Here is an 11,208-nt window from a genome sequence, read left to right on the forward strand (position 1 = left end):
AATGAACATTGAACGCACAGGTCCTACAGCAAGCACAAGTGGATGCCGCGTGAAAATACGGCGTTAATTGTAGTTCGCACTTTTTTAAATAACATCATACGTCGTTTTTGGTAACACCGGCGCATTAATCATTTTAAGTTGTCATGACAAAAAGAAGATCTGCGTCGCTACAGTCTGTATGCCTGCAGTCTACAGCCTTAAAATACGAATAGCGTAAATTTGAAGGAAGTTCGATTTGAATTAAAGAAGAAGCGATGCATTAAAAGATAGGTACTTTTAATTAACTGTTTACAGTAGTAATTCAAATTAATAACTGTAACTTTGTTTTTCAGAAAATGCGTTACTTAACACAGCAAAATTTAAGAATATGCAATAGACCAAATGAAAATATTTAAGTAACAGAAAAAATCGGAAACATTGACCGGATACCGAACATTTACATATTGACCGGTTATTTATATAGAAAGCCATGTAATGATTTCATGAGAGAATTTTAAACACATACAAAATGTTGTTTTTCCAATGATTCTCCGTCGAGTGTCGTTGCAGTATGCACCAGTCAATTGTAACCACAACACCCCCATGTCCGGGGAATAGCGGGGACTTTGACTTTCGGTCCAACTGCTGTTAAATCCACGCCAAATGCCCCCTGACCCCAAGGGCCCTAGATGACTTCCATTCCTATTTTTGGCGCGAATACAAAACCACCGCATTAACCCGGCACTACGGGGCCACCTGGAAGGTAAAAACACGGGCCATTTCACCGGCTATCCCCAGTATACCCCCTGACCTGGGTGCCTTGGTTACAATTGACTGGTGCATTACCAATACACCACTAACATTCAACAAGAAATAATATCACAATACAACACTGTCATAGATTCATGTTATATAACATGTACTAATTAGTTTTATTATAGGTGATGTCGTCAGCGAACATTGCAGATACGGAGTTAGTCATGTATTCAGAAACGGCTACGAATGCCTGCTTGAGGATAGGGCACAGTACTGGATGAATATGAACATGCCAACTGTTCCTTGAAGATGAACCCTTACTCCCAAATAAGCAAGAATACTACAATTAATACAATTGTTTTCATTTATCGAAAATGGTGAATTAATATCGAAAACAATGGTTCTGAAGGACATCGTGTTCAATTTGAAAGAAAGGTGCAGAAAACACGATATTTCTACCTCATGACACGATTTAGTTTATTACTGTATACATTTTAGTCTTCACCAGTTATTCAATATTTATGCGTTTTCAGCTATTACATACACGGTTACAATCTTGTTATCAGTAATTAATACCTCAAAATTTATGTTTGTTATAAATGTGTATATGACTGTTACGTTAATGAAACAGATATATGTATTGCGGTTATCATACACTTATAATCAGAAGCTTATTGTCATGTGTATTTGCTGTGTCTCTTGTGTTATTGTATAATGCAGATGAATTGCGAGCAACATTAAACATGACGTTAGTTTTGTAACGACCCCTCCAATAATCCAAGCATGCAACAATCATATCTTCATCTCGCTTAATTATCTTGTTATTCAAAATTTACATAATTACTTGTTTGACATTAAAGCAAATGCGTTCGCCCTATTTATATTCAGGATATTGTCCCTTCTTCATTAATCTTACGTTTTTAATTTCAATTATTTCTACGTAATTGACGTCCTTCCTATCGTCCAATCGTAACGGTTGTTACATATTAGACAAACTCTGCTTGAAGTTATAACAAAATGTTCGTAAATATCTGAACGGTTATGTGTTGATTAAACGAAATAAACATGGTAAGTCCTTTTTCTCTTTATCATTTTATGAAATTGATATGAATAAAATAATTTTGTGAGATTCTTTTTAAGAGTTAACTACAGAAGTTGTTAATTAAAGTATTGTTTCTTTTCAAAAATATAAAAAAAACCCGTCAATTTAACAACATACGAAGATGTTGTATGATTGAATTAATTTCTGTTTCTATTTTGTATTTTTGTCATCCAAAATAGTGCATTGAACTGCTGACTGCTTTCTTCAAAAGCGACCAAACAATACATTGATTGCGATTCTATATCAAACGCAGTTTAACTGCGTTAATTCAATGCGGGGTAGTGATTTCCTTGTTTGTGTTCATAAATTAACTCCTTTATCGGAACGGTTCCAAAAAGGTGGAGCATGACCGTGCAATAACTTTCGTGCGGATAAACTGCAAGGATACTCACTTGTACACATACTAGTTATTGAACGTTATCCTTGAGAACATGGTACAAAACAGTTACTTGACCCACTGCCATCGTGATTTAACGTTAAACACTCGTGTATAATTCCACCAACTCGAGTTGTGGGTATTAAATTTTAAATATTGTATTCCAAATTTTAGTGACTGCACGCACGACCCGAATAAGTGAAATTATACAAAAACAAGCAATATCTAGCATTCATTTTGTACAAATCTAGATAAAGGGAGTAGATATGAAATAGACATAGATCGTGTTAAAACTATAAAAAAATATTTCATGAAAAATTAGATCTTTAAAATAATTTTATGTATGCATTCGTCTTTTCATTTGTCACATTTTCCACAGATATGTCTGCAAAACCATGCGCTATGTACTGCTTTATGTATTTTATTTGGCATTCTGCTTTTGTATCATGTATCAATGTTATTTGCATTTTAAGAATTTAGTTCAATCTATTTTTCCTATATTAAATTCATACATAAGCACATCGTTTGAAAGCATAGTTTTAATAAACAAATCTTCTAGTTTACAATGACAATTTATCTGTTAAGAATCGACATATTTATCATCATTTAAGATGATTTGATTTTATGTTTTAACTATTTTGCTTAAACTATTTACTAGTATCTTTAATCTTATTTGATTGCATTGATTATCTTCCAGGTTCTGTGATGCATTATTGATATGTTATCTGATTTGTATTTGATCGGAAAATAGCTCTGCGAGTTAGTGTGGTAATTAATGTATATCCGACGTGAAATAAATGTTCTTGTATCTTGTAAACTATAGCTGGCTTGTTATATAATTACAATATCTCACGTGACTTTGCGTTAAATGGAACACTGCTTTTTTAGGCGCCAAAACATCTGCCAGTCCCTTCAAGAACACAAACACTCTTATTTGATCTAAATGAGCTACGACTTACCATTGTTATAAGGAATTTAATTATCACATGGAATTAAAATGTCCACCCAAATGAAACGTGAAAGAGTCGCCTTTAAATATAACGAACCATTTGCCAAACATTAGCTCCTAATGTTCGGATATTTTCTTCTATTTTGATTAATAACGTGAACATTTACAACTTCAGATCTTCTACATCCTCCTTATATCAACGCTGATTGGCGCCAACTCAGCTAAAAGATACCCCGCTCGCAAATGCGTCTTCTCTTATGAGGATGCCTGGACATATGGCCGGGTCAATCCGGGACACCAATGGATTTGCTCAGAGGACCAGTATGCGGAGACAACATACCCAACGTAAGAATAGCTACAGTTATTTTCATGTTTGTGCAACAGTTTTGTACGGTAACTAAGATGAGTACATGTTAACATTAAAAACTCCCAAGTTTTGTACATTTCGTTTATCATTTATGCTTCATGTATATCGAATATACGGTTCTTCTATTTTTGGCTCTTGTGTCCAGACCGCAGTTTTTATTAGCTGATAAACTCAGTGTGTGTAAACCACGTGATGAATCGCGTCATACATGCTTTGTAGGATGGCAATAATTTGCCTCCAAGAAGACTTTAAACAAAGATAACTTTACTATGTCTCTACCATTTTAAATGAAACATTACGCAGTCCACGCCGCTTAAAAATCCCGCCCTCGGCCTTTTACCAGAGTTTGGTTGAGATTTTGGTTTCTTAAAACACTTCGACAAACCTTTTCACAAAACCACCGCCTGATGGAGCACTGTCAAAACATTATTTTTGACACAGGCTTGTCGAAGTGTTTGATGAAACTGTTCACTTTAATAATCAAACGCCGGTAATGAAACGAAGGTAGGGCTTTTTAATTTCATTTAGAATGGTGAAGAAAAATATTCTTTGTTTTTAAGTCTTCATGTGAAAGAAAATGTTGCCTTCCGTCGTAGCATTTATGACGTAATTTATCATGGGTAACTTAAGGTATTCGAGGAACAAGTATCGCTATTGGACGTAGCGTTGAAGTCTGATGACCGATGATCACATATATACTTTTGGTATCGTTGAAGACAATCAAACAATGTGCTATCGGGTTTTCTTTAAAATTCATGAGGAACTTTGTCATAGAACTTAAGGTAATCCATTTGTCATGAAAACAAAACTGTAATACTGATAAAGTTTCATTTCAAAGTCACAACATGTTACATTTGAATATTTTTATTCTATAAATTTTTAGTTTTCACCGATATATTATTATGTAAAGACATTATACTATTTAAGAGACGAAATGATTAAATTGCTATATCAAAAATAGTGTTTTGTTTTGTTTTATTACATGTCTTTAATATAGTGTATAATAGTAGCGTCATTATGGTGTAATTTAACATATGTATTTAATGCAAAATAGGATGTTTTATTAATTTCATAAAACATGTACAATTTATAATCTCGATGTCAAAATCTGAAATGCACTAACACATTGTGGATGGTCTACCTTAATAAGTAATTGACAACTGGCGCTTAGTTTACAACAGTGTCAAGGGAAATGTGAAGTGTTTGTTTATAGTTCAAATTGTCGTTTATGTGATCAACTGTTGCTGTAATCTCCTTCTATTGCAGGGCAACTATAGATGCATTGCTAACAAAATATGCACACTACAAGGCAGAGCTGGAAATTACGCGCTCCTGTGTGGATTTTGTTGATTACAACGCAGACAGTCTAGAAGGGTAAGTGTTGCCTATACATACCAAATCGTGGGACAGGTGTTAACTTACAACGTAGACAGTCTAGAAGGGTAAGTGTTGCCTATACATACCAAACCGTGGGACAAGTGTTAACTTACAACGCAGACAGTCTAGAAGGGTAAGTGTTACCTATACATACCAAATCGTGGGACAGGTGTTAACTTACAACGCAGACAGACTAGAAGGGTAAGTGTTGCCTATACACACCAATTCCAGGGGTAGGTGTTAACTTACAACGCAGACAGACTAGAAGGGTAAGTTTTGCCTATACACACCAAATCCAGGTGTAGGTGTTAACTTACAACGCAGACAGACTAGAAGGGTAAGTGTTGCCTATACACACCAATTCTAGGTGTAGGTGTTAACTTACAACGCAGACAGACTAGGAGGGTAAGTGTTGCCAATACACACCAATTCCAGGGGTAGGAGTTAACTTACAACGCAGACAGACTAGAAGGGTAAGTGTTGCCAATACACACCAATTCCAGGGGTAGGTGTTAACTTACAATGCAGACAGACTAGAAGGGTAAGTTTTGCCAATACACACCAATTCCAGGGGTAGGTGTTAACTTACAACGCAGACAGTCAAGAAAGGTAAGTGTTGCCTATACACACCAATTCCAAGGGTAGGTGTTAACTTACAACACAGACAGACTAGAAAGGTAAGTGTTGCCTATACACACCAATTCCAGGGGTAGGTGTTAACTTACAACTCAGACAGACTAGAAGTGTAAGTTTTGCCAATACACACCAATTCCAGGGGTAGGTGTTAACTTACAACGCAGACAGTCTAGAATGGTAAGTGTTGCCTATATACACCAAATCCAGGGGTAGGTGTTAACTTACAACGCAGACAGTCTAGAAGGGTAAGTGTTGCCTATACACACCAAATCCAGGGGTAGGTGTTAACTTACAACGCAGACAGACTAGAAAGGTAAGTGTTGCCAATACACACCAATTCCAGGGGTAGGTGTTAACTTACAACTCAGACAGACTAGAAGGGTAAGTTTTGCCAATACACACCAATTCCAGGGGTAGGTGTTAACTTACAACACAGACAGACTAGAAAGGTAAGTGTTGCCAATACACACCAATTCCAGGGGTAGGTGTTAACTTACAACTCAGACAGACTAGAAGGGTAAGTTTTGCCAATACACACCAATTCCAGGGGTAGGTGTTAACTTACAACTCAGACAGACTAGAAGGGTAAGTTTTGCCAATACACACCAATTCCAGGGGTAGGTGTTAACTTACAACGCAGACAGTCAAGAAAGGTAAGTGTTGCCAATACACACCAATTCCAGGGGTAGGTGTTAACTTACAACGCAGACAGACTAGAAGGGTAAGTGTTGCCAATACACACCAATTCCAGGGGTAGGTGTTAACTTATAACGCAGACAGACTAGAAAGGTAAGTGTTGCCAATACACACCAATTCCAGGGGTAGGTGTTAAATTCACAAACTATTCGGAGGATTTATAATTTTGTCTTCGGAAAACAATTGGGTGTTAAAGTGCTGACTACGCAGAAAGAAATGTGTATGTTTGCCAGTGCTGACTACACACAACGATCAAAAGTGTTAGTGTTGCAAACAATTAGGTGTGTTAGTGTTGGCATTGTCAAACATTTGTGTGTGTCAGTTTTGAGTGTTACTATGTTAAACATTTGGGTGTGTAAGTGTTGACTATGCAAAATATTTAGATGTGTAAGTACTGACAATGTAAAATAATTGTGTGTGTGTCAGTGTTGAGTTTATAAAACATGTATGTGAGTAAGTGCTAACTACGGAAACTGAGTTGGTGTGTAAGAGTTGACTACGAAACTGAATTGGTGTGTAAAAGTTGACTACGGAAAGTGCATTGGGGTGTAAGAGTTGACTACGAAAACTGAGTAGGTGTGTAAGATTTGACTACGAAATCTAAATTGGTGTGTAAGAGTTGACTACAAAAACTGAACTGGCGTGTAAGAGTTGACTACGAAACTGAATTGGTGTGTAAAAGTTGACTACGGAAAGTGCATTGGGGAGTAAGAGTTGACTACGAAAACTGAGTTGGTGTGTAAAAGTTGATTACTGAAAGTGCATTGGGGAGTAAAAGTTGACTACGAAAACTGAGTTGGTGTGTAAGAGTTGACTACGAAAAGTGCATTGGGGAGTAAGAGTTGACTACGAAAACTGAGTTGGTGTGTAAGTGTTGACTATGCAAAATATTTGGATGTGTAAGTACTGACAATGTAAAATAATTGTGTGTGTGTCAGTGTTGAGTTTATAAAACATGTATGTGAGTAAGTGCTAACTACGAAAACTGAACTGGCGTGTAAGAGTTGACTACGAAACTGAATTGGTGTGTAAGAGTTGACTACGAAAAGTGCATTGGGGAGTAAGAGTTGACTACGAAAACTGAGTTGGTGTGTAAGAGTTGACTACGGAAAGTGCATTGGGGAGTAAGAGTTGACTACGAAAACTGAGTTGGTGTGTAAGAGTTGACTACGAAAACTGAGTTGGTGTGTAAGAGTTGACTACGAAAACTGAGTTGGTGTGTAAGAGTTGACTACGAAAAGTGCATTGGGGAGTAAGAGTTGACTACGAAAACTGAGTTGGTGTGTAAGAGTTGACTACGGAAAGTGCATTGGGGAGTATGAGTTGACTACGAAAACTGAGTTGGTGTGTAAGAGTTGACTACGAAAACTGAATTGGGGAGTATGAGTTGACTACGAAAACTGAGTTGGTGTGTAAGAGTTGACTACGAAAACTGAATTGGTGTGTAAGAGTTGACTACGAAAAGTGCATTGGGGAGTAAGAGTTGACTACGAAAACTGAGTTGGTGTAAGAGTTGACTACGAAAAGTGCATTGGGGAGTATGAGTTGACTACGAAAACTGAGTTGGTGTGTAAGAGTTGACTACGAAAACTGAATTGGTGTGTAAGAGTTGACTACGAAAAGTGCATTGGGGAGTAAGAGTTGACTACGAAAACTGAGTTGGTGTGTAAGAGTTGACTACGGAAAGTGCATTGGGGAGTATGAGTTGACTACGAAAACTGAGTTGGTGTGTAAGAGTTGACTACGAAAACTGAGTTGGTGTGTAAGAGTTGACTACGAAACTGAATCGGTGTGTAAGAGATGAATACGAAAACTGCATTGGTGTGTAAGTGTTAACTACTATGAAAACTGATTGGGTGTGTAACTGTCGACTATGCGAAACAGTTAATTGTGTATCTGTTGACTACGTAAATCAAATAATATAATAGTGTTAATTATTATTACTACACAATATTTATGGTGTGTAACCTTTTTTGATATGACATCCTCCGGTATTATATATTTCGTTAAAAATGAAAAACAACCGAGGTCTCGTGTCCATTGATATTGTTTCGCTACGGCTATGGTATAGGTACCAAATCTTCCTCGCCCTACATGTAGCACTCGAGTTAGCGCTACTCTATTTGTCACGAATCATTAAAGTGACACTCTTATTCAAAATCAATAATTGTATACACATGTAAAACAAAGATCAATTCTGAGTGATACACCATAAAATAATAACTAAATAAGGCACTTCTGGAAAATATTAATTACTATTAGCCATATAATAACCGTGGATTTAATAGCTGAAAAAGCAAAAATATTAAATGATTGGTGAATGCTTTCATATCAAATTCGGTATCCTTCATAAGAACCACTGTTTTCGACATTTATTCATCCTTTTTGATATATTAAAACAATTGTATTAAATGTGTTAAATCTTATTTTTGAGTGATAGTGCATCTTTAAGTCTCCGAACTTATACGCAATATCTCATACTTCTTGGAAAAGTACATGCGCTCTCACGTTGTCATTTTTCCTCAAGGGAACGCACGCAGTTTAATATTAGAAATCTCAATTGTTGTTACGATTGAATAAATTTACTTTCGCACTAGGGTTATGTTATTTAATAATGAAGTTCATACATACACTGGGACCGTCATATCAAAGCACTTATAGTCACATTTGTAAGCAAGATTTCTGATTATTTGTATCTGTTATATGTATTTTCAAACTTGTAACTTCATTGGTCAGTTTAGGAAAAGTGTATTTGATTTTGTTTTAAAATATGTCAAATCATATTTAAATACCATTCGCGATCTCACTATATGTTGGCGTACGTTTGTTGCTATGGTAACCCCACTTTAATAGAATTAAAAACAACACCCTTATCTGTAACCGATGCTGCCACCAAGAAAATAAATCAGTCATGTGTTTCCGGCCTTGTTGGAAAATTCCGAATTTCTGACTCGCTGCGTGGCCGGAAACTCGACATGCATGGTAAACGGCTTACGTGCGTGCCCTCGGATGGGATTTTTCCGTCGGGACCGGAAACACGTGACACATATTATGAATTTGTAACTTAAATTTAGTTTTAACGTTTCAGGTATGGAACATACTACAATTGGACGAGTATGTGTAAACTGGTACGAACACCTATAAAAATGGTATGGGCGAAACCAGATGGATTACTGACGCCGGAACTTGCGGCCATCAATGGAGGATTCTTACCCTGCTTTGTATTAGAGGGTCAATTCCTGTATAATGCCGAATGCGTTCATCCCTTGTACGTATAAATATGAACACAAATTAACATAAGTCCTAGTATTCAATATATAGGTCTTAATTGGATCTAAGAATATTGCAGCTAATCGGATTATTTGTTATTAATAACTGACCAATAGAGTAAATAAAGTCAACGATGTATGACCATAAGATTAACTTAAGTTGAATAATGAAAACCGCAACAGCTTGGGCAGTATTCAATATAGATCTTATCTTTATCATTAGATCCAGTTATTTTTACAATCCAATCACAACATTCAGATTCTACTCTTAACCTTAAGTTCAAATATATATTAGTCATTGGATATGGTACCTGGCACAGAACAAATTTACTGGTTTTCAAACAGAGCTTTAACTTCTTTTATTGCTGAGCAGCACTAGAAGAAAGATTGAAAATTTATTGGTATTTTAATACGATACTGCTTTACAGCTATGGAACAGACACGTCATCAAACAGTGGAGTGGCTAGACTTCTGGCTGCCACAACATGGACGCCAGTGACGAAGAAATCATGTTACCAGAGTTATTTTTACATACCGGGCTACATCTGTAAGCCTTCAGGGTTTGTGACCAGACGCGTGTTGGTTTATTCACCACATCTGGACTTGATTTTCAAGACAGAAATCACTGACATTCCCACATCGTGTATTTGTGCTAAATGTGATTGTTAAGGCGCGTGTTTATGTATATATTATATATACAAATACTTTGGAACAAATATGGATGCAAAGGTCTTTATTTGTGTTTCAGAAATGTAAGTTGCTGCTTTGGAGAAAAACTATTTCACAAATACTTGTCTCCGTATAACTAAATACTACTTGTAAATCATATTGACCATGATCTTGTCTCAATGGACGTGTCGTACGACCACTATTTCTGATAATTTCGAAAGCTTTTATAAGATGGCCATGGTTCCTTTGAAATTGCGAATAAACATTTCAATAAAATAATTATGTTACGTTGACGTACTTTCTAACTAAAACTCTTCTCTATGTTACGATATTTTGTCGGACGTCTGTTGACACGGTGCGTCCAGTGTGTATGTACGCATATGTGCAAATGACAAACAATTATAACATTGTACAATGTAAACATAAACATGAATACAATCTGGGCTGGTATTCAATATTGCGCCTAATTGGCTCTAAGAACGATGTAGCTAATCGGATCGCGTGGAGAAGATAACGGACATAAACAGTGAATAAAGTCACTGATGCGTGACCATAAGATTGAATTAAATAGCACATTGAATACAACCCCAAGACAACATTTTATTAAAGATAACCCGGCGCTTAAAAATCTGGCTTGGGAAGAAGTGCTAACTATATGTATTGTTTCGATAATTAAAGCGTGTAAATGGTGTAGTTTGTATGAATAAACAAGAGCTGTGCAAAGACTACGCACTCTTAAAACAAGCCAATGCATTCATTTATTACCATTGTCCTCATAATCAAGACAATCAAGTGACACAACTATTGGTTGACTTCAATGGAAATTATAGCAATTTAAGTGTTTATTAATATGACGAGACTACAACCAAACTCGATAACATTATTTTCGTAAGAACTGCAGTAGGGGACATAACTCTTCGTAAACTTTAATTGAAATAATGCTCATTGATAACGTATTTACCGAGAAACAGCATTGCTAGCGCCTTACATGCGAAACTGTGACAAACATAGGCGACTATAAATTAATTGCTA

At 36.2% G+C, this 11,208-nt stretch overlaps 1 protein-coding gene across 1 annotated transcript; it reads left to right on the top strand.

Annotated features, from left to right (window-relative positions):
• The first annotated feature begins 2,248 nt into the window (after window positions 1–2,248).
• LOC128238656 (uncharacterized) lies at window positions 2,249–10,920 on the top strand. The gene is made up of 5 exons (XM_052954784.1): window positions 2,249–2,271; window positions 3,338–3,507; window positions 4,796–4,903; window positions 9,327–9,506; window positions 9,936–10,920. Exons 1-5 carry the CDS (start codon window positions 2,269–2,271, stop codon window positions 10,174–10,176), a joined length of 702 nt encoding a protein of 233 aa, XP_052810744.1. The 5' UTR covers window positions 2,249–2,268; the 3' UTR covers window positions 10,177–10,920.
• The last annotated feature ends 288 nt before the right edge of the window (window positions 10,921–11,208 follow it).

Source organism: Mya arenaria, chromosome 6 (assembly GCF_026914265.1).
Source record: "Mya arenaria isolate MELC-2E11 chromosome 6, ASM2691426v1".
NCBI classification, from domain to species: domain Eukaryota; kingdom Metazoa; phylum Mollusca; class Bivalvia; order Myida; family Myidae; genus Mya; species Mya arenaria.